Source organism: Chelonoidis abingdonii, chromosome 11 (assembly GCF_003597395.2).
Source record: "Chelonoidis abingdonii isolate Lonesome George chromosome 11, CheloAbing_2.0, whole genome shotgun sequence".
Lineage (NCBI taxonomy): Eukaryota > Metazoa > Chordata > Testudines > Testudinidae > Chelonoidis > Chelonoidis abingdonii.
Window position 1 is genome coordinate 2,946,208 of NC_133779.1, and position 22,528 is coordinate 2,968,735.

General features: G+C 51.1%; 1 protein-coding gene across 3 annotated transcripts in view; it reads left to right on the forward strand.

The window, feature by feature from the left end:
• ACTN4 (actinin alpha 4) overlaps window positions 1-21,854 on the forward strand; it is an 80,373-nt gene extending 58,519 nt beyond the window's left edge. For 2 of the 3 annotated variants that reach the window (XM_032776308.2, XM_032776309.2), the window contains exons 9-21: window positions 2,041-2,133; window positions 2,414-2,644; window positions 4,206-4,353; window positions 8,652-8,802; window positions 11,034-11,142; window positions 11,284-11,424; window positions 11,880-12,062; window positions 13,019-13,153; window positions 14,315-14,494; window positions 14,996-15,142; window positions 16,328-16,408; window positions 18,109-18,267; window positions 19,402-21,854. In XM_032776308.2, coding sequence (XP_032632199.1) covers window positions 2,041-2,133; window positions 2,414-2,644; window positions 4,206-4,353; window positions 8,652-8,802; window positions 11,034-11,142; window positions 11,284-11,424; window positions 11,880-12,062; window positions 13,019-13,153; window positions 14,315-14,494; window positions 14,996-15,142; window positions 16,328-16,408; window positions 18,109-18,267; window positions 19,402-19,560 — 1,917 coding nt within the window. In that variant the 3' untranslated portion in view covers window positions 19,561-21,854. Of the gene's footprint in view, window positions 1-2,040; window positions 2,134-2,413; window positions 2,645-4,205; window positions 4,354-8,651; window positions 8,803-11,033; window positions 11,143-11,283; window positions 11,425-11,879; window positions 12,063-13,018; window positions 13,154-14,314; window positions 14,495-14,995; window positions 15,143-16,327; window positions 16,409-16,730; window positions 18,074-18,108; window positions 18,268-19,401 lie in introns of those variants that run through there. The other variant, XM_032776310.2, reaches the window with a different exon arrangement.
• The last annotated feature ends 674 nt before the right edge of the window (window positions 21,855-22,528 follow it).

Genomic DNA, 22,528 nt, shown 5'->3' on the forward strand with positions numbered 1-22,528 from the left:
CTGAAGGCATTAACCTTGTTTGTTAGCCAATGTTTGAGAAACACGTACTGGATATGTATTCCATCTGGACTGAAATGTTTCTGTTGAAGTCTGACCTTGCGTGTGTTAGCTAGCACTTCTCCCAGGCATCCCTGGGTGGATGTAATGTGTGAAATTCTGGCCTGGCCAGTGTGTTTTATTGTTCTTTGTCTGATCCCAATCTCTAGCAGCACAGCTGGCATGTTCTCTGCATCAGCTGGTATTTATTAGCTTCTCATAGCATGTGGTGGTTTTTCCAGTGTTCTTGTGTGTCGTGCTCTAATTCCAGTCCCAAGGCTGAGGTGGCAACGGATGTGTGCTGCATGTGAGCATGTCTAATACAGTTAAGTGGTACCCAGCAGTGTGAGGAGGAGAATCCAGACTGCTTGTCGCTTGTTTTGTTGCTAACGGGAATCAAACTTCTGCTGTCTAGTCTTTTCGGCAATTCGTTTCCCCAGCTCTGTTTTCCTCTCCCCATCCTCCTATAGACCCTCCTCACTATTTCTGTTGATGTCTGGCTTTCAACTCCTCCTCCTCGGACTCTTTCTCTGCTGCCTACGAGGTACTTGATCTCTTGACTTTCCTTCTTTGCATCTACGTATCCCACTCTCCTATCTAATCCACAGGAATTTCACCTTTCCCCACCTGCCTTGCAGAAGGAAGGCATGTGTACAGTACTGAAGGCTCCAGTGAAATCCCAGTCAGGGAACAGGGGTTTGTTTTCATTGACAAAGCGAAAAGATTGATAACCACGTGAATGCTTATGTCCTCAGTGCCGTAGTTCTGGGAAGACAGTAACCTAGAATGCAGCAGCTGAAATGCTGAGGGCCTTGACAAATAGTGAATTTTGGAGCTAAATCCTGAGTTTGTTAAGCATGAGGAGTCAATGGGTGTCAAATAAGGAGTGGAATACACAAAGTGGAGAGATTCTGACACTACCACAACACACTTACTTGGTAAAATACTAGTTTATGAACTCTGTGGTAGTCCAGCCAGTCAACACTCCAAGTGAGAATGCAGCAATCTGGTCTTTTATTGTTTTAGGGTGCAACTGACTATGTGCTCCATTCTTATAAACCAGGTGCGGTGCCTAGGGGAAGATATGGGAGTCTCAGATGCTGGGGAGGGGATCTGGGCGCAGCAGTGGGAAGGTTCCATGTCAGAGACTCTTTCAGAATTGCTGCAGGCTGGCGCCAGAGTCTTGCGTTGATGGGCAGATCCTCATTCCAGTAGCTAGCAAGCTGGGCTTTCACAAGGCTCTGGGGATGGGTGGCCTTGGAGATACAGGCACATGAGGAGCAGTCCTGAGATCTAGATCTTACTCCTTGCTTTGCCCCAGTCTCAATGGCATGTCGCTTCTGTTTCCCAGTCTATAAAATGGGCACATGCCTACCTAACTGGGGTGCTGTGCTCAAGTGCACATGAACATGCAGAGGGCTTAATCTTCCCCTCAAGGCAGTGGAGAGGCTCTGGTCAATAGCCATTCAGATATCAACTGCGTATGCTGAGCTTGGAAAAAAGCTTTGATCGGTTGGATCCATCCGAGCCAGAATTCCCAAACGCCGTTGGAGGCTCCCTGCTCTGTGGAGCAGACGTTTGGAAGCCACAAGCCTCAGCCGCTGGAGGAAAGATCTGGTGTTGGCAAAACACACCAGGGCAGCTCAGGAACCTACTTCCCAATTAGTCCCACTAGCACAGGCAATGCTGGTCTGGGCTGTGGGAGCCGGAGCTAGGGGAGCCTCCCTGGTGGGCGAGTTGCACTGTCATGGCGAGTTATGCAAGGGGCATCTTCTAGCTGATGAGGCCTCAGGGTAAATCTTCCACATGACATGGCAAGTGCTGATTAAACCTGTCAGCAAGTTCCTTTGAGGGGACTGTTCTAGCTTCAGAATGGCTTTCCTTTCCTCTGTGGGGGGGCTGGACAGATCATAACATTGCTAGCTTCTCCTTTCATGCATTGTCCTTGCTGCTCTGCTGCAAATGGCTCTAAAATCTACCCCTTTCCCTTTTGCCTCACTCCAGGCTGAGACAGCAGCGAACCGGATTTGCAAAGTGCTGGCTGTGAACCAGGAGAATGAGCACCTGATGGAGGACTATGAGAAACTAGCATCTGATGTGAGTCCCCCTGCCTTCTGGTCACTTCACTGAGTGGAGGGGAGCGCTGAGCTGGAGGCTGACAGGGAGCCTGGCGGTGTATTGTGGAGGGTGGCCTATGCTTTTTGGGATGTGAGAGATCAGGGATGTCAATGGCCGGAGAGACATGGCTCCCTGGTACATTCTGTGTCCGTTGGTACATTCCCCAGCCTGACTGCAGGTTCCCCCTTGAAGGGCCAATGATAGGTACATTGCTGCTGCCCCTCATGCTCCGCTTAACCTGAGTCTGCTCATCCCACAGCTGCTGGAGTGGATTAAACGCACTATCCCCTGGCTGGAGGACCGCGACCCACAGAAGACCATTCAAGAGATGCAGCAAAAACTGGAAGATTTCCGTGACTACAGGCGTGTCCATAAACCTCCCAAAGTGCAGGAGAAGTGTCAGCTGGAGATAAACTTCAACACTTTGCAGACTAAACTCCGGCTGAGCAACAGGCCTGCGTTCATGCCCTCGGAGGGCAAGATGGTCTCGGTGAGTAACGGTGTTTATCTGAAGCAATGAGGCACTGAGGGCAGGGAAGACACTTGAGGGGGAAGGGCAGAGCAGAAAAGGCCTTAGTGCAGCAGAGTGAGCAGAACTGAATTTGGCAGAGGTGAGGAGGGAGTGATCTGTACCAAAAGCTGCCTTGAGTCCGCTTACTAGCTCCTATTAACAGTCCAGAAGCAACTTCTTGGGTGACCTGCTTGCGGAGAACTGCAGCCAAATGTTGGACTCCTTGTAGGTGGTCCCTCCGTAGTCTGCACGCTTCCTGGCAGTGCTAACACAAGTGCCTGGAGGAGAAGGATTTGTGTGCTCATGCTGGAAGATTGAGGGCCAAATCCAGTTCTCGCCCACACCTACAAAACCCTTCTGGGAGTGCAGGGGTGTAAGCGAGGGCCCTCAGCAGTCAGCGATTCCCTTTGTGTGCGTCAGCTACTATTTCAGAGCCTAGTGTCTCCTCAAGGCCTGCAGCGTAACCGACCTTACTGCATACTCCTTGCCTATATGTCAGCACAGCAAGAACTGTGTGTGGATGGGTTAGCCCACCCAAGCTCGTGTGAATCCTGCTAGTGTGGCTAATGGTAGTGAAGACAGCACAGCATGAGCTGCGGCACAAGTAGAACAATCCCAGCATAGGCCCGAGTGCAGACTCTGCTTGCTCTGAAACCTGCGTGGCTCTGGCCTCACTCTCCTCGTTATCTCTGCTAGTCGGATTCAGGCAAACTCGAGTGGGCTAGCTCTGGCACTGCTTTCACCATGCAGTCGTACCCTAAGCCATTGGTTCTCAGCCACAGGTCTGGGCCCCCTGCAGTCCGTGAGCAGGTTTCCAGGTGTTAGACTCGAAAGCTCCACCACATAGGACTGAAACTCATGGGGCTGCAGCTGAAGCCTGAGAAAGAAAGAGGTTGAGAAGTCTTGCCCTAAGCAGTGAGATCTGAGCCCCATTTCTCAGCTGTATGTGCCAGAGATGCGTACGCTCTTTTGTTCCTGGTAGCAAATACTTTGTGGCATTTAACTTCCGCCAATAGCTAGTGGTGTTGCTGGGCTGCCAGTCTCCCTAGGGTTAGTTATCACATATACGCATGCATATGGCATGCAAAAAGCTATTATAATGGAGATGGTGTTAACATCCAGTATGGGAAAGGGAAAACCTGATGCTGTCACCCTGGAAGTATGGGCCATACATAGATTCTAAGGCCAGACGGATCCATTGTGATCTAATCTGACCCCCTGTATAACACACAGAGAACTGCCCCAAAATAATTCCTAGAGCAGATCTTTTAGAAAAACAGCCCGTCTTGATTTAAAAATTGTCAATGATGGTTAATTACTCGTACTGTTAAAAATGTACATCTGAATTTGTCCAGCTTCAGCTCCCAGCCATTGGACTGTTAGATCTTGCTCTGCTAGACTGAAGAGCCCATTAAATATTTGTTCCTCAAATATGTTCCCCATCGTTGAGATTCCCCTTAGGTGCTTCATAATCTTGCTGGCAGTCTGACACAGCCCTTTCTTGCTCTAAATGTCTTATTTTCTATGCTCACCCCCACAGGACATTAATAATGGCTGGCAGCACTTGGAACAGGCGGAGAAAGGCTATGAAGAGTGGCTGCTGAATGAGATCAGGAGGCTAGAGCGACTGGACCACTTGGCTGAGAAGTTCAGGCAGAAAGCCTCCATCCACGAGTCCTGGACTGAAGGTAGTCACCTCTTTCTGAGGCCAGGGAGTGGATGAGGGAGGGTGATCTAGATCTGGCAGAGGAAAGCTAGAGTAACCTTTTAAAGCAGGCTGAATGGCAGAAAACAGTTGCTCCTCTGGCTCTGATAGCATGGCCCAAGAGACGGAGACCTGAACCCTAGCAGGGGTTGGGAGATCTGAATTCTGATTCTGTACCACTGGCTGCATGTCACTCCTTGGGCAAGTCACTTGGCACTCAGCCCTCCATTTCTAGAATAGGGAAACTGATCCTTTTGGTAGTTTTGAGGTCTGGAGATGAAATGGCCCTAGGATTGGTACTAGCTGCATTAGCAAGTCACTTTGTCCAGTCCAGCTGCCAGCATTATGGAGCCGTTGTACTGTACTGCAGCTTCGCCGTGTTTCCAGACAACTCTCTGGGCACTGGGTGTGTGCGCGTGGGAGTAGTTTAAGAATAGAAGCTACTGCTCTGTACACAACTCCTCACCACAGGCAAGGCCAGGAAATCATTTGTCCTGTGTTTTGAATGCTGAATGAGCACTCCAGGTGTGGTTGGCCCCTGAATTAAAGCTGACAGGTCCCCGAATGCATAGGCAGTGCTATTCTTGGCAGCTTTGTGGTTTTGTGCAGGCGTTTTCAGATGGGACAGGGTGAAGTTTAGACACTAACAGAAGCTTTACTTTCAGCAGAAGCTGTCTGTTTAAATGGTCCCCTAGCCAGTCCCAGAAGCGAATGCAGTCAGGTTAGCTGTTGTCCTCTTCCTCAGAGGCCATGCCCTTTGACGCAGACACTGTGGCTTGTTTACAGTTTGCTCAGGCGTTTGTCTCCCCTCTCTAGCCAGATGGCTAAACGTGCCGGCTAACCCTCCGAGCCTTCCAATATGGCAGCTGCATCTGATTCCATAGAAAATACAGTAATCCCCTCTCTGTATGAGAAGGAATGTTCTCATCGCCCAGGCTGGGAGAATACCACGCGGAGCATTAAGGGGAGAAAGGGGCTTGCTCTCTCTTTGGGAGCGGTGCTTGCAGCTACTTAAGCTGATTTTGCTTTTCCCTTCTTAAAAACATGGTTGCAGTAACTGAATTCGTAGAATGGATACATATAGTGCTGAGGTCCCTATGGGCAGAGATGGGGGACCCTGGGGTGGTGAGGAACAGGACTGATGCATCAGGCAGGGAGTCCGCTTTTTGGAGCGGTGCTGACGGGAGAGTGCAGGATAGCTGAAATGCTGCTTTAAGGTGCGTCAGTTAAATGGCAGTGTTGTGCCAAAGTGGTATCTGACTGGCACTGAAGCTTCCTGTAAGTTGCTATTAAACTCCTCCTCCCCTGGAGAAGCTGGCATGGGCTGGGGCAGACAAGCTGCTAGATTTGGGCTCTGTTCCTGTGGCAGAACTGGCCTCCATGATGACTAACTTGCCCCTTGGTCCTCAGCACTGTGAAGTGGATTTTCTGTTACCTGTAGTAACTTTCCTTATTGGAACCTTGCTGCATCCTGCCAGTTCACAGGAGGTCAAGTACACTAGCCTCCCCCCACTCTGGTCCTCGACTGCTTGGACAACGGAGACCCTAGTCCCTAGCGTTCCCTCGTCCTAAAACAGCTTTGCATGCTTTGCACAGCACTGCTGAAATGCAGCCAGCTCTGGGGTTGAGGGCAGCAACAGTGAGATGCTCCGCATGCTGCAGACCCCTTCTAGTATCTGGTAGATCTGTGGTTTAAAACAGCCGTTCCTCTCTGTGGATTGGTGAGAGGGCTCAAGTGGAAGCTGGCAGTTTGGGTGAGGAGGAGCAAATGGAAAAAGTTCTGATTATATTTCCCTCACTTTGTCATCTTATGGGGTGGAGCGGGGGGGCTGGATGTGAGCCAGGAGACAATTTAGGTTCCTTTCTTCTGCCAGTCAAATGTAGACAGCTGGGGCTACTGCAGGTCTTCAAAACCTGGCTGAGAAGGCATATGCTGTCTGTCAGTTTGTCTGATGGCTCAAGCTTCCAACAAGCTGGCTGGCTCCTCCACAGCTGGGCTTATTTTTGGTCTTGTCCTTTGTCACCATCCCAGGTGAGGGCCCAGGTGTTTGTCAGCCTCACTGCAGATTCCTGATCAGCAGCTGTGTAGCCCGTTTTGCTGCAGCAAAGGATAGGGACTAGTCAATTACCAGCCACACCCTGCTACCTCATCCATCAAAGTGGAGCCCCAGGAGCTAAGTTACCCTGAGGTACTGAGTCCCTGAATGGCAGCTCTAAGGGCGATGGTTCTTTGAATCCTGCAAGCAGTGGGGCTTGGTGCTAAAGATGCCATTTTACGATCCCAGAATAAAGCTGTCAGTGCTCAGTAATGTTTGGGGATCTCAGAATGTAATCCCATTTGTGTCACTGGACTCTGCTTAAAGTCCTTGTTCCCTGTTGTAAAGATCCTTGCAGGATCCCATAGATCGGTTGTCCCCTTCCTTAATGCAGCATTGTATGCTGGAAGCATGAGAAGTAACGTCCCTTTGGAAGACAGGAGATGTAGATGCCTGCTCTCGTGGACTAGGGCCTGATACTGTGCTCTCCAGAAAGCAGTCAAGCTCTGAAAATGGGGCACTTTTCAGAGGATAGGTGCCCCTCCTTCAGGGATCAGAAGAGGACAGTAACTAAATTATAATTACATTAGTATTGTCTGGAAGCCTCAGCCAAGACCAGGACCCCATTGCTTGCAGTGCTGTCTGTGCACATAGTGAGATAATCCCTACCCCTAAGAGTTTAGTCTAAATAGGCAAGATAGACAGATGGTGTTGGGGGGAAACTGAGGCACGGAGAGGGTCTTGATTTGGTCCTGGGCACCCAGAAAGTCAGTGGCAGAGCCAAGAATCAAACTCAGGACTCAAGTCCCCGTTGTGCTCTCGCCACTAGAGGCACTACCTCTCCTGCAGATGCTGGTTATGCTAATAAGCAGTTCTGTGCAGCTACTTCCTGCCTGCCTCTGCACAGAGCAGCCTGGGAGCCATTAGCAGAACCAGATCCCGGCCACTGCCAGAGGGCCCAGGCCGGCTGCTGGCAGCACCTCCCAAGCAGAACATCTTGGGGAACAGCTGACTGGAACCAAAAGGCATTTCAAGCTGAACAGACTCGGCACTCCCAACTCAAATAGCTTTTAGATTAACACAAAAGCACCAATTATGTGGTAGGTTGCCAACAAATGTGACTTGCTAGCCAGACCCTGATGCTGGGGAGTGCAGGGGGTGGATGGAAGCTTGCCTTCCAGAGCAGGCTCTCTCTCCAGCTCCAAAATGTGCCAGGAGGAATAAAGAGCATTAAGAATATGTAATCAGCTCCATTGTCTTAGTTCATGGCACTTTAATTACACCCCAGTCTGATTCGTCCTTGTGCAGGCAGGCAATTTGGAGCACACTTCCTCCGTCTGGCTTCATGCTGCAAGCTTCTCTTTGACAGGGGCTATGGAAGGAGAAACGGGGGGTTTCAGCTTCTTCTACTGGCCATGGGTGTCTTACCCTAAGCACTGAACTGCAGTGTCCCCATGAGCGCAAGTAGAAACTAACCAAAGTGAGGCAGGGTGCCGTGTTAGTGACCCTTCATCTTCACACCCTCGCCTCACAGTAGCTGTGCTGCAGAACTCGTTTTGTGCCAATCCCCTTCGTTTGGGGGCAGGCCTGCACTTCGCTGACCTCCTGGCCAGTCTCCCCGTCATTTGAACATCACTCTGTTATCCTGTCTTGCATCTGTCAAAACTGTAAACTTTTCAGGGCAGGGGCCATGACACTGCGTGGCTGCGACTGCTTCATTAATATCCTGCAGTGGCCCTGCCATAAAATGGGTGAGCTCTTCACTGTGAAATGTGAGTGGGTGGGGCTAGAGTATGTAGGGACGAAATCTGTTCGGGCAAAGGTGGCGCAGATGGCGGGATGCTCTGTCCGTGCTAGGGCCAGCTGAACCAGGGAAGAGCAGGATGGGGTGGGAAACTGCTGCCAATTTCCCACCCTCTTCTGCAAGCTCCTCATTCTGAAGGTGGAAGGGGGAGGGGTCAGGACCACAAGGCAGAATTATTCCTCGTTGTGGTGTCTGACCATGGGCAGTTCCACGTCTCATTCAAATGATGCAATGTGTCTGGGCGGCAGACCTGCCTCTGAAACCCTGCTGCATCCCTTCCCTCCCTCCGCCACGCTCATGATGTCTTTTGAACAGCATGTGCTGCTGCTTGTTTAGTAACTACCCTGTTCCCGGTGTATCTCTGGTGCTTGTCCAGCTGCCGCACCCTGCTTCTGCACTGTGGATTGGGGTGTAACGGGCTGTGCTCCTCTCCACCCCCAGGGAAGGAAGCCATGCTGAGGCAGAAGGACTACGAAACCGCCACCCTGTCAGACATCAAAGCCCTGATCAGGAAGCACGAGGCCTTCGAGAGCGACCTGGCAGCTCACCAGGACCGCGTGGAGCAGATCGCTGCCATTGCCCAGGAGCTCAAGTACGCCAGCCTTTCTCCCCTGGTATTCCACGGCGGGGGTGCCAGAGACCCTGCCCCCTTTGGCCCAATCCTCAGGGTATTAAGGCTCCTAACTTCCACTGAGTCCACGAAGGTTGGGGGCCTAAACACCTCTGAGGATCTGGGCCTTAGTACGTAGCCAGCCTTACTCCTAAAACAATGTCAGCACAGCACCATCAAACTCCAGTGTAGCCACCTCGGGGTGGAAGACAACAGTACCCTGCAGACAGCGCACAAAGACATACCCCAGCTCTTGGTGTCCTGTGGGGGGTTTGTCCAGATAGAGCTGTCAAGAGCTGTCACATCCATCTCACCACAAAAAGCCCCACACAGTCCAGTGCACGGATCTTGTTCTGCCTGTCCCACCCCTGATCTATTCTGCTCCACTTCCCCCTTTGTCGATCCTAGAGTGTGATCTTTCTTAGCCCAGGCAGTGTTGCCCTGAGAGCCTTTGTGCTCTGAGCAGGCCGCCTGTACCCCATCTGCAGCCACTCTGGCTCAGGCTTTCAAGCCCTCTTGGTGGTTTGCTGTGTACCCATCTTGCACTGGCAAAACATTGATATGAGCAGAACCCTCCTCCAGTGAGGGGCCGGGACAAAAAGACACTGTACGATAATTTTGGCGGAGTTAAAATAGTTTTTATAGGCTATGTCATGATCCTTTTTTCCCCAAGAGGACCTGGCTTTTGCAACTGGACTGTTAGGAGCACCTCTGTTTGAATGGGGTTCTAATAGGGTTGTTCTCCCCAAAATACACACAGTACCCCCATTGTTCTGTCCCCATCCCCTCCCCTTCTGTAAGAATGCAGTTATTGTAAGAGATTCCAGCGAGCTGCGGTCTCTCTTTCCAGCCAGATAAACTTGTGCACAATTAGTACACTGAGAGGGCAAAGCCATGAATGGAGCCCTTATTCCAGCGGCCCGAGTGGCAGAGAACCTGGAAACGGAGATGTGTGGCTTGGAGCATTACTTAATGGAGAAAGCACCCCAGTGCAGAGCCCACGGAGGGGGGAGAGAGCAGAGGCGGCTCAGTTTCCTGAAGCATAGTCTATTCCCATGCACATTGGGCTCCTTGGACAAGCCACCAGGCTGCGTTCTATAGCACACGGTTCATCAGAAAACGGGAGTGCTCTGGAGTGACTTGCTGTCCTCCTGCCTTTTCAGCTGGGCTTTAGTCACTCTCCCAGGGGTGCTTTTAAAAACAAAGCTTTCCCTGCTAGCTCTGCCACTGTCCCTCGGTCTCCAGGACGTTCCAGTCCCCATTTCTCATGCAGCTTTAATCTCTCCTCCGGCCCTCCCTTTGAAGCATCCTGGACATGCAGCAACTTGTAGCCGTCCAATGGCACTTTTAGAACTTAATGTCTTGGGCAGGTTGAGTCGTGCCATCGTGGGGGCAGGGCACGGCCCTGGCTAACTGCTCTGTGGGGAGCTGGGGGACTTTGACCCAGCAAAGCTGCTAGGTCGTTGTGCGGCTTAACCTCCCGTTTACTAACTGGCCATGCTGAAAGCAGCTGTGGTGCAGCCTGCCTCCGAAGAGCAGTCGCTGGGTATGTCTACACCACTCACGGCAGGGCGTAGAGCACGGGCACTGCGCACTCCCAGCACAGGTATAAATAGCCACGTAGCTGTGAGGTACTGCTTACACCGTGTTCCCAATCTGGCTCTCTCCACGTCCAAGCTCTCTCCCCTGTCTACGCTGCTGTTTTTAGCAGTGTTCCCCAGCTTCCCTGCCAGAGAGGCGACAGCGGCCAAAGGTGTTGGCAGCTCTCTGCTGCTGCCTCCCCTGGCCAGAGCCTTCACTACTGTGTGTAGCTGCACGTAGCAGTGTGGACGCAACCTGCTCGTCACTGGGGTGTGTGGCTACGTGTATCCTGCGTGCTGCTGTCAATATAGACAAGGCCGCTGTGGTGGGATCTCTGTGAGAGGAGGCTGGTGGTAGCTGGGGGCGGTTCTTGCCTCTGCCACCCTTAGGCACATCCCTGTAGCCTTCCCCCAGATTCCCCAGCCAGCTAGGTTTTGCAGTGCCCGGGCTGGGAGGCTGGAGTTGGAGAGGAGCCAAGCCATACAAAGGTCCACGAAGAAATGAGCTCCTGGGGAATGTCAGACTATTTTAGCATGCAAATTACTGCATTATGCAGCCCCACATCAATTCTGATCTGTACTCGGCCAGGTCCAGGGTCACCTAATACCTGTGTCCTTCCCCCTCCACTCCAGTGAGCTGGATTACTATGACGCCCCCAGCGTGAACGCTCGGTGCCAGAAGATCTGTGACCAGTGGGATGCTCTGGGGTCCCTGACCCACAGTAGGAGAGAAGCCCTTGAGGTAAGCAAATGTCTGCCATGTGCTGGCTCTGTGCTCAACATCCCAGAGGCAGAGAGGAGGAAATGGTGCTGAGGCCTCCTGGGGGGAAATTCATCTGTATTTGTTCCTAACTTAGCTTTGCCCTGTGTGTCACCCTTGCAGAAAACAGAGAAGCAGCTGGAGACCATTGACCAGCTGCACCTGGAATACGCCAAGAGGGCAGCGCCGTTCAACAACTGGATGGAGAGTGCCATGGAAGACCTCCAGGACATGTTCATTGTCCACACCATAGAGGAGATCGAGGTGGGAGAGGCCAGGCTTGCCACAGATCAGCTGGTGGTCCAGTGAAAGCAAAGATGCTGCACTCTGCAGTTTTCCCCTAGGTCTAGGAGGCTGGTTGGGCTGACTGTACAGAGCATGTGCTGCTTTTTAGAGAGGCACTTTGGGGTTTTGTTGCTACTCGGTTTCACTGCCAGATTCTCGGGCATTAGCCTCACGCTGCTGCAGTTAGGCTGGGTTGCTGGAATCCAGAGCATCTCTTTTCATTGAAAAGAGATTCAGACATTTGATCTTGGATAAAATCTTCTCACTCAAAGCTTGTGTTGGTCCCAAACTCCCAGACACACGTGGAATGCAAGATCAGCACTTTGCCAGGCAGCAGGGGCTCACCGTACCAGGTGGGGTTGAGCTCACAAAAATTCTCTCTCCATCTTCTTGGTTTTCAACCGTTTGTCTAACTGGGATCCTGTGTCTTCCAGGGCCTGATTGCAGCTCACGATCAGTTCAAATCCACCCTGCCGGATGCTGACAAAGAGCGCGAGGCCATCCTGGGCATCCAGAACGAGGCTCAGCGGATTGCGGACTACAACAACATCAAGCTGTCTGGGAACAACCCGTACACGTCGGTTACCCCGCAGATCATCAACGCCAAGTGGGAAAGGGTGGGTGCATGCTGCGGGGTGATAGCAGGCCCATGCTCTGCTGCCAGGGTCGCCTGGAAAGGCCCCGTTTTACAATCCGCTCGTGACAGAAATGGGCCATTATTGGCTTTGATTGTAAGAGGCTGCAGTTGTCCCAGGCTGCCTGTTTAGAAATGGCCAGAACTACAGGCCTAGCAGCTGCCTTGGAAAAGTGACCAGGTAAAACAGGGGATGTCCAAGGAATTCAGACTAAAATTGACACACACACACCCAGCTTGATCCTTCTCACATGGGGAGTGCTATGGACAGTCACCCTCAAATGGTTCCTCTAAAACTTCCTGTCCCACTTGATGGCAGCCATATTTCCAGCTAGGAGTGCCTGAGCACGGTTTGGTGCTTATTGTGGCTGATTTAGAAGCAGCAATACCCTTGCTGTGGAGCAGCAGTTTTCAAACGATGGTCTAAGGACCACAGTGCTGGGGTGACTCTCACTGCTGGCTCTGCCTCCTCGTGGCAAGCAGCTGCACTGCATTTGAGACCCCCAACATGTCTCTAACACTGCTATGCCACGTGTGCAATGGCTGTTGTGGCCATACGGATCACGGCCGCGAGCAGGAAGGGAGATGTGACTGGGAACAGCAGAGGTGCCATGAAGCTTTGCTGTAGAGCAGTGGGCATGTTGGGAGCAGGTGCTTTGTCAGGATCTTACTGCACAATTCAAACAGTTGCTCTGTGAGCGGCGTTTCACATGTTTCACGTGATGACTGCCTGGCCGTCAGTGGCCGTTACAGCTGAACTTCTCCCTGCTGACAATCTGTCTGCTCTCCTGCAGTGTGAAACTTGGATCCACAGGACTGTCAAGGGGCCAAGGCCTGGGCACATCCCTCAGCCAGGCAGGCACTTGGCAAATGCTGCTTCTCCGGCACTGACCAATGCAGAGATGGATCAGTTTCATGGGCGTTCCTTGTTCCTCACAGGTTCAGCAGCTGGTGCCAAAGAGGGACCATGCTCTCCAGGATGAGCAGACCAAGCAGCAGTCCAATGAGCACTTGCGCCGGCAGTTTGCCAGCCAGGCCAACATCGTTGGGCCCTGGATACAGACCAAAATGGAGGTAAGAGCTCAGTTAGCAAGAACTGCTTCCAGCTGCGAGGCAACCAGAAACTCCATCCGCTGATTCCTGCGTGCAGGCTTATTAGGCCATTCCTGCTACCCAGCAGCACTTGAACTGGAGAATGACCCAGCTGATTGTCGATTTGCATCCTCTCAACATTAGAGTTAAAGTGCCACCTAGTGTCCAAACAGCTGCATTCAGAACCATTGTTACCCCACGGGAGCAAACCGGACTGACCTTGTCCACCTGCCTCCGGCAGGATCCTACTGCAAAGAAAGCTAAAACTCCCTCTTCACTGCACCTAGCCAGTTCTGTGCTGCCTCATCCCAACTGTGCCAGGAAGAAATGTCCCTGCTTGCGATAGCATGGCTGCTTTCCCTTATACTGCGCATTTAGGGCACACCTATTCCTATATAAAATCGGGTGTGTATTTAAAGCACTATAGCTATTCCAGAATGAGAGACCACCCCCGGGGTTTTTTCATGATCCCTATTCTGGTCGGTTTCCCCAAATAGCAAAGCCCTAAACTTGACCTGGGTTAGCTCTTTTTATATTTCAGTTCTCTGATCTCCCAGTAGTGTCTTGAGGTGCCATATAAATGCAAGTTATTTCCTGGCCTTACAGTGCTGTGAGAAGGGGACAGTATGTGCAGCTCCCATCTTACTCGATAATCAGCTCCCTGTAGTCTGTCTTTGTTCAAACGAGTTCATATTCCCGTGAGTCCTGCAGAGCCAGCCCATCTACGAACAAATGAACTGGATTTTCTTCCTGTTCCCTGAGCTGCATTGCTTCCTGATTTCCAGCCAGATACACCCCTGCATGCTCCTTAGAATCATAGAAGATTAGGGTTGGAAGAGACCTCAGGAGGTGTCTAGTCCAACCCCCTGCTCAGAGCAGGGCCAATCCCCAACTAAATCATCCCAGCCAGGGCTTTGTCAGGGCTTGAAGGCAGAAGGGCTGCACAGGTGCCACAGAGGGCAGAATTTGGCTTCAAGCCCTTCATTACTGGTATGAGAGCAGGAACCCAGCTTGGTTCTCGGAGGGTGCCAGGCTGAGTCTGCAGGGCTGGCCCAAAAAGGGCATTGATGAGTACACCATGGAGCAGAGCTCAGAGATGTCCTGTCATGGAAAATGACCAACTGTTTTCCTTCCCCTTCCCAGGAAATAGGGCGCATCTCCATCGAGATGAATGGCACGCTGGAGGACCAACTGAATCACCTCAAGCAGTATGAGCAGAGCATTGTGGACTACAAGCCCAACATTGACCTGCTAGAGCAGCAGCACCAGCTCATCCAGGAGGCACTGATCTTCGATAACAAGCACACCAACTACACCATGGAGGTAGGGTCAGTGCTTAGCCTGCAGCCAGAGCACCCTGCACAGCCAGCCATTGCCTGTTAGCTAGCACGCAGTGCTCAGCGCTGTTGTCCTGCCACAGTAACCACCACTCAGGTAAAACCCACAGCAGTCTGCTTTAAAGATCAGGGTGTTAAGCCAGGTCCAGTTTGGGTGACTATCTTCTGCCCGCAGTTGTGCATCAAACCAATATTCTCCTTCCCATCTGTGTGATCTTTATATGTTGCATTTAAGTGTAAAAAGCTCCATATAAATGCAAAGTATCTGCGTTAACCTGGCACATCAGGTGCTGTTAGCTAGAGGGGGGAATCTTTCTTTAGGCATTGGAGCCAGTGTGTAACATGCTTCCACCACTGCCAGCATAAATCGGCCCTTTTAGAGCTGTGTAACTGGTGCCCCTTTGAAGAGGCTCCCAACTTCTCTGGGGTATTGTCAAGTCTCGTGGAGCTCGGTACCCTATTAACTGTCTCTCTCCTTGTGACTCAGCATATTCGCGTTGGCTGGGAGCAGCTCCTCACCACCATTGCCCGCACCATCAACGAAGTGGAGAACCAGATCCTAACCCGCGATGCCAAGGGAATCAGCCAGGAGCAGATGCAGGAATTCCGGGCTTCCTTTAACCACTTTGACAAGGTAGCCAAGGGCCCCTCAGATGTGGCTCCCAGCTGGGTGTGGGGCCAAAGGCAACTAGGGTGCTAATGCTGCTGGTAGCTGCCGGGCTTGGTGTCACCTCTTCCCCTCTTACGTGTTAGTCTAGTGCTTGCTAATCCCAGGAAAAACAACAGACCCCTCCAACTTACTCACTGACCACCTCTAGTACTTCAGCAGGAAGGAAGATTAGGTTGGGGGGGGGTTGTCTTTTTAAAAAGGGAGACGGGAATCCCAGCTGTGCAGGAAAGACGAAACTATAGGCAGCTGTTCTTCCATGAAAGAGAAGTGGGAGGTGCCATTGGCTTGGAAGAGAGGCCAGGCAGAGAACTGTCCCACCTTTGTCCTCTCTAAACAGAGTCACGGTGCCAGCTTTAATTGCTCCAGCACCTGATTCAGCCTCTACTGGCCCCCAGTCAGACTCTGATTTTGGAGTTGCCCTGGTACAAGTGAAGGAGACTTGTTCATAAGGAAGTGGCTTTAGAGCTTTCCTCCCCGGGAGCCGGGCATGTTACAAGAGCTCCAACTGTCAAACTAGAGAGCAAGGGTCAATGTCACAAAAGTGCCTAAATCCACTTTCCAGAAGTGACTTTAGGAGCATGAGCCCAAATGAGTTTCAATGAGACTTAGGTTCCTAAGCCACCTGGGCACTTTTGAAACCATTCTCCCAAATGCCATGGCTGATGGATCCATCACGACACTGTTGCCGTCTCCTGAGGGTTTAGCTCTCGTTGGGCCCCATCAGTGCAGGTGTGTGTTGCAGAGCCACATGGGCCGAGGCTCTCGGGGGAGAGCATGCATTGGAGCTAATAGAGCATTTTATCCATTGCTTTCATAGCTGAAGTGCTAGCTGTTGGCTACCTTCCTGGGGTAGGCCTCTCTTGGGCATAATGCCTAAGGATGTAGCATGCTCCTTCTGCATGAAGCAGGCTGCATCTGGGATTACAAATTAGAAACAAGCTTAGTCTTAAACCCCTTCCCTCCTGAAGCAGAGAGTTGATTTCAGTTCAACTAACGGTGTATTTTTTCCCTTCTCCCTGCCCTCTCATGTGCATGTTGTTCCTCCCCACCCCAATGTGCATGCTATCGTCTCCGTGAATTCCGGTGCGGCCGCCTCGCCACGCTCTGACCCCCCTCCATCCTGCATGTTGTGTGGTTCCCCAACGGCAGGACCACGGCGGTACCCTGGGACCTGAGGAGTTCAAAGCCTGCCTCATCAGCTTGGGATACGATGTGGAAAATGACAGACAGGTACCGAGCATCATTACTGCACAGCCTGCCACTGATAATTCAATTAACGTGATCTTCTTTCTCTCTTCCTTCACCACATTCTTTGCTCCTCTCCTATGCTCCTCCAACCATTTGTGTGTATTCAATTCTGACGTTCAATCTCCACTCCTCCATCACCTGGTCACGTGCGGCAATTTCCACAATGCCGTCTTAAACTAAACTTCTCTCTGCCTCTCTCTCCCTCCATGGGGCCCTTTCTTCTCTCTCCCCACCCCTCTGCCTTCGTGTCTTTGCATGCACCGTCCATCTGCCCCTCTCCTCCTCTGTCATGCCCTCGGAATAGAAGCGCACAGGAAGCATGGACACAGATGACTTCCGAGCTCTCCTTATCTCCACAGGATATAGCCTGGTATGCTATCCACTAACTTGTTCCTTTCTTTCTCTCTGATCTTCTCTTATGGCATGAACCTCAAGCCGTGCTCTTGCCGAAGTGCGGCACTAATGCACTCCACGGTGACAGACTTACTTCTGGGGCATTGACCGTTAAAAGGCAGCTCTGCTGAGAGGTGGCAGTGTGACCAAAGGCCTTCTCTCTGGGTTGCCCACTTTCACCTGCTGAAATAAGTTTTCACTGCTCTGCAACTACTGTCAAGCCAATCTGGAACCTCCCACTGCCTTCTGCAGTATGATGCTCAGCGGCGAAGTTTCCTGTTGAGTGTCCCAGTGATGGACGAGGAGAGCCCAGCTAGGTTTTCAGATCCCAAGTGGAACTGGCAGCATCCACAAGTTAGGAAAATCTTCTTGTAAACTGAGCTGCTTTGCTCAGGGAATGAACACGAGAGCCCACACTGCAGCTTAGTCATGCTCTGATCTAGCTTGGTTTAAGGTGTCTCTGCTGGGAGGAATTGATGCTTCCATCTTCCCATGCATTGAGGATAGACATTTGAATAGAACTGCTCCTCCCAGGCATGTGTACTGTGCAGCAGGTCCTGGTCAAACTTCTGCTGACTCATTAGATGGGTGGGAGAGTCCTGGTCCCTGGGGTGCAGACCCAAAGTGGGCCTGGCTCACTGCCAGCTGTTCCTTGCTGAAGATCTCCTGTGTACTGTTCTCAAGGGTCTGCGCCCAGGCAAGCTGCACAACGCATGTATAAACTGCCAGCTATCACTTTCCTAGCCACGAGGACCCTAGTCCTGATGGGGGTGGTCAGAGTGGGTGTGAGAGCAGAGCACGCACCCAGTGATGAGTTCAAACCAGGCTCTCATGAGAGTACTGCTTCTGCCTCTGTTAGCTGGTGCGCTCTAGCGTGGAGCAGAGAATCGGAGTGGCATTTGTGTCCCCCAGTGCCTCCGTATGAAGAAGAGGGTATAGCCAGAGAAAGCTGTGAGGCCTGTAAAAGCAGATTACAGAGGGGCATGTGCTTCCCGTTGCTAGTCGGGGAGTGGGGGCCAAATGATTCCAGCTGTAAAGGAGCTGGGGTGCAGATGGTGACTCTCCCGTCGTTCTGTGCCTGGAAAGATTAATGTTGTTGGAGCGGGTCTTGCTGCCCAGGCATAGGGGCTCTGTGGGCTGCAGGAGGCTCAAAGAGCTCCATCCTGGAGGGTCTGCTGTTTTCACCCCCACCAGGTGTGTTCAGCGTCACCCTTTCAAGCCCCACACCTGCAGCCATGCCTGAGCTGGTCTCTGAATGTCCATTAAAGCTTCTCCTCCTGCCTGTGTAGGGAGATGCCGAGTTCAACCGGATAATGAGTGTTGTGGATCCCAACAACAGCGGGATTGTGACCTTCCAGGCCTTCATCGACTTCATGTCCAGAGAGACGACTGACACAGACACAGCTGACCAGGTCATTGCCTCCTTCAAGGTCCTGGCCGGAGATAAGGTGAGCTGTGGCCGCGGGAGACAGCTGGGGGTGTGTGCTCCGGGCACGTGCTCCAAGTCATGGCCTTCCTGCAGCTGTCCTGAGGCCGATGCTGGAGTGGGAGAGCAGAGGGGTGGGGACGGTTGTATCACTGAGAGGGTACAGAAGCTATGCTGGGGGCAGGGAAGACCTCTGGCAGCTCCTAAACCCTTTCCTTGGTAGCAAAACTGAGCAGCAACAGGTGCGTAGTAAGAAGCCTCTCGCTGCCATCCCCAAGCATAGCTTAAGGCATCAGGCATTGGGAGGGACCAGTGTGCTCACATATACAGTCCACTGGGAATTCCCATGAGTCTGGGTGGATTTCCAAATCTAGTGTCTGCTGGGCTAATTTACCCACACACTTCAATGCAGCCATCTCTATCCCAGCACGGGCGTTTAGGTGAGGACAGAGGAGCAATGTGTCTGGGAAGGGTCTGTGGAGAGATGGTCACTTAGCCAAAGATCTGTGTGTGTCCTGGGGAGTGGGAAGCTACTCAGAGTGGTGGCTGTTACAGCCTGTTAAAATAAACCCTGTAAGCAGCTCCAGTGACCCTTTCTCTTCTGTCTCTGGGGCTATCATTAAATTCAGTGCCACTCTGTATTGCTTAGACTTTCTTACCGACACTGCACACCCCAAACTGCTGTGATGTTAAATGGAAGGGAGTAAAGATGTTTAATCTGAGCTATGACCTGGAAATTTATCAGGAAGGCTCTTCTGGACAATAGGAGATGGCCCTTGAAAAGACAAGAGAGGCTAGTGCCAAGTGAGACCATAGCCAGAGCAGTGAGCATGTTTAAAAACAAGGCAGGCAGCTTTGGATCCGGAAACAGGGAGCCAGGGGAACTGGTTGAGGATCAAGGTGACTTGATTGTGCCGCTTTGAAATGCATTTCAGTGCCAGTTTGAGGCCATCAGCAGGGACTAGCTTCAGACCTCTTTCCTGGAGGGCCTGTGGACAGGGTGGGCTGGTAAAGCAGCAGCCCCTGCACCACCTCACTACCTGGGGATTCTGGCTCAGAGCCTAGATGGAGAGAGCAGCTGTCAGTTTTGCCAGTGCTCCCAGGGCTTTGGGAAGAGCACAGGCATTCAAGGGCTATTTATCTCCTTCCACCCCAGAACTACATCACAGCGGAGGAGCTGAGGCGAGAGCTGCCGCCAGACCAAGCAGAATACTGCATCGCTCGCATGGCACCATACCAGGGTCCCGACGCCGTCCCTAGAGCCCTGGACTACAAGTCCTTCTCCACGGCACTGTACGGCGAGAGCGACCTGTGAGCTGGTGGCGGCGGCAGCAAGCGCTGGCACCTTGACGGCAGGAGCGAAGGCCTGATTCTCTGCTCTGCATTTACACACACAAACTGTCCCGCAGTGGTAGTCGCCCCTCCTCGCCTCCAGACTATGGAAAGCCACGTTCGCATTGGGGGATCCTGGGAGTTAGCCTACATTCCGGTTATTATTGCATATTATATGAACCATGTACCTATGCAATGATTATTTTTCACTTTGCTCTGTTAAACATGTTGGGAGGGCGGGCTTGAAATGTTTTTTTTTTCTCACATTTAATTGCTTTGGGATGTCTTGGCAAGGGGGAAAAAGGGAGAGTCTGAAAACATGCAAGTGGCTCTGGTTCAAATGGTTATTTTTGTTAAATATATCCCGGTCTATTTTTTCAACTGAGCTTAAAAAAAACAAAAAAATTCTGACTGGTATGTTTTTGAAATTGAACCTTTTTCCGTTGTCTCTTTCTCTCTGCTCTTTTAATTTATGCCACTGTGTAGCAGGAATCCGAAGAGGTTTGTCTGTATCAATCACCCTAGCAAAATCCATAGGAGGAGCATTTTTCAGGGATTCCCTTGTTTTCCTAAACCTGCCTCAATCCAGATCTCATGCACCTCAATCCAGTCTCTTCCTCTTCCTCTTAATGTCAATACCAGTGATGGTATCTAGCGAATCTTGTTAGCTGGGCTAGGCAGTATGTGGGTGAAGTGATGTAGCATCCCTTTAACGTAGGTATCAGCAATGCCTTCCCTCCACTCCCACACAGTGTGCATGCCTGAAAAGCAGCTCCCTACTGCCTCTTCCTGGTTATTTCCTTAGTGAAACTAACTAGACTCCCAAGGGACTTCCGTTCCGTCTCTGCATGCTGATGTTGCTACATTGATCCAGCCTGCACAGGTGTCTGTGTTAGCGGCTAACAAAGGACTAGTTGTCTAGTAGCCTTGGGCTTTTTGTGGTTTAATCTTTACTACTCACAAAATTGTAACATTTCCCTTTTTAAAAAATTCGGTGCTACCATTTTTGGACTTTGTGAGGAAGCGTTTTGAATTGCTGTTACACAGACCAAATTCTCTGAGATCTGGAGGCAGAGAACTCTGTGCCTTTCCTAGGAAGTCTTGTGTGGTGGCTCTTAATTAACCGGCAACATTTAGCAAGAACAAAGCAATAAGGTATAAAGAGAGAACCTCCTTTATCACTGAACTGTAATCCTGTTTGCATTGTACATACTCAAGTGACCTCTCAAGAGTTGGGGTTTTACATTCTGAACAAGCATGTGGAGAAGAGGGGATTGGGGTGGTCCAAGTGGAGTCATTTTGTATTCACATCACTCAACACTTGTCACAAATCCACTGCAGTCAGCTTCGTACCAAACCATAAAACTTCACTGTTCATTATCGCAGCCATGTTGACCCAACTCTATTGAAAGCTACTGCGACTTAGTGAAGGTTTTCCCATTAGGGTGAGGCACAGAGCTGGTGTGGGCTTGCCAGTAGCTATAGTTACACATAATGGAAAGTGCTTTTTCCCCTTCCCACGGTTTTCTGGCTCTTCGGGATCCTTTAGCACACTAGAGTGAGCTGGAGACTTTGGGCAGAGGAGGAAATGATGACAGCGTTAGTTTTCAAAGCAGTGTATGGATCTACACGCCCCTGCTGCTGTCTGCTAGCCCTTGGATCTCAGCCACTCTTAGCCACGGAGTCAGTTGCTGCTGTCCCATTGCATATTGCTGTTTAGCAAGAGGATCCTGGAAAAAGGCAGCTAAGCACACTTGGCTGCGTGCATGTCAGACACAGGCCTGCTAAACTAACCATGCTCTCAGACCGCAGGGCTGGGAACCTCTTGTGTTTGAGAGGGATGATAAAATATCTCTGCACCCTGTACACCAGCAGCCTTGCCCAGCCAAGTCAGAGGACCAGAGATTTCCAGTCAGCGGGTGGGAAGCCAGGAACTCAAAGCGTATAGGAAATAAGGGTTTCAAAGGCTCTTAGCATCTTCTTTGAAGAGCAGGAATGCTAAGCACCTCCAGTCTGTTTGGCTGTCAGAGCAAGCACCCTCACCAGTTCACTACTGGGGCATCTCCTGACACGCTTTTTCACAACTGTCTTGGAGCAGGATTTTCTGAGGACCAAAAAAATCAACCTTTTTTTAAAAATTAAAAAAATTCATAGGGTTCCTATTTACTTTATTAACTTACGGATTTATTATATAAATATATATTCACCTAGCATCGTATATTACAGTTTTTCTTTGTCATGTAATTAAAATATTGCTGATTGTTGTAACAATGGAAACTGTAACATTCCATGCCTTTGTCATTCATCCTCTCTCTCCTCTCCCCCCCCCCCATTTCTTTCTCGCTTCCTTGTCCTCGTGTCTCTCCTCTGTTCTTCCCTCCCTACAGCAACCCCCTCCCCCCCCCTTTGGCATCGGAGGTCGGTAGTCATGGATGCATTTTATTGTGTTCGCTACTGAATGTCTTTCAACGGCTGGGGGGGATGCAAATATCCGCAGGTAGGAAGACAGCAATAGGCAGTAGTCAGCTTTTATCTGCCTCTGTTATGTTCTAAAAAAGCTTTGAGGTTTCTGGGAAACCAGCCCTCCTCCGTCTTGGGACAGGACAATAAAATGTGTAATATTTTTAAGGATGATCATATGTATCCTTTCTCCTCCTTCCTCCTAAGTACACTTTACCCTTCCTGTTGGTTGCTCTATTCAAAGCCATAGGAGAATTTCAAGTATCGACACTGATTGAATCTTCTCAAAGTGATTATCACTGGTTAGTGTTCAAAGCATCTTTCAAACACTGCTCTCCCCTCCCCCTGTATGGGGGCTGGAACAGTGTTCTCCCTGTGTTGCAGGCGGGGAAACTGAGGTGTGGGAGGGAAGTTCATGCAATGAGTTGGGAGCAGAACCGGGTTCCTGATTTTGCCAAAAGCTGGGAAGGGGTGACAGGATGGATCACTTG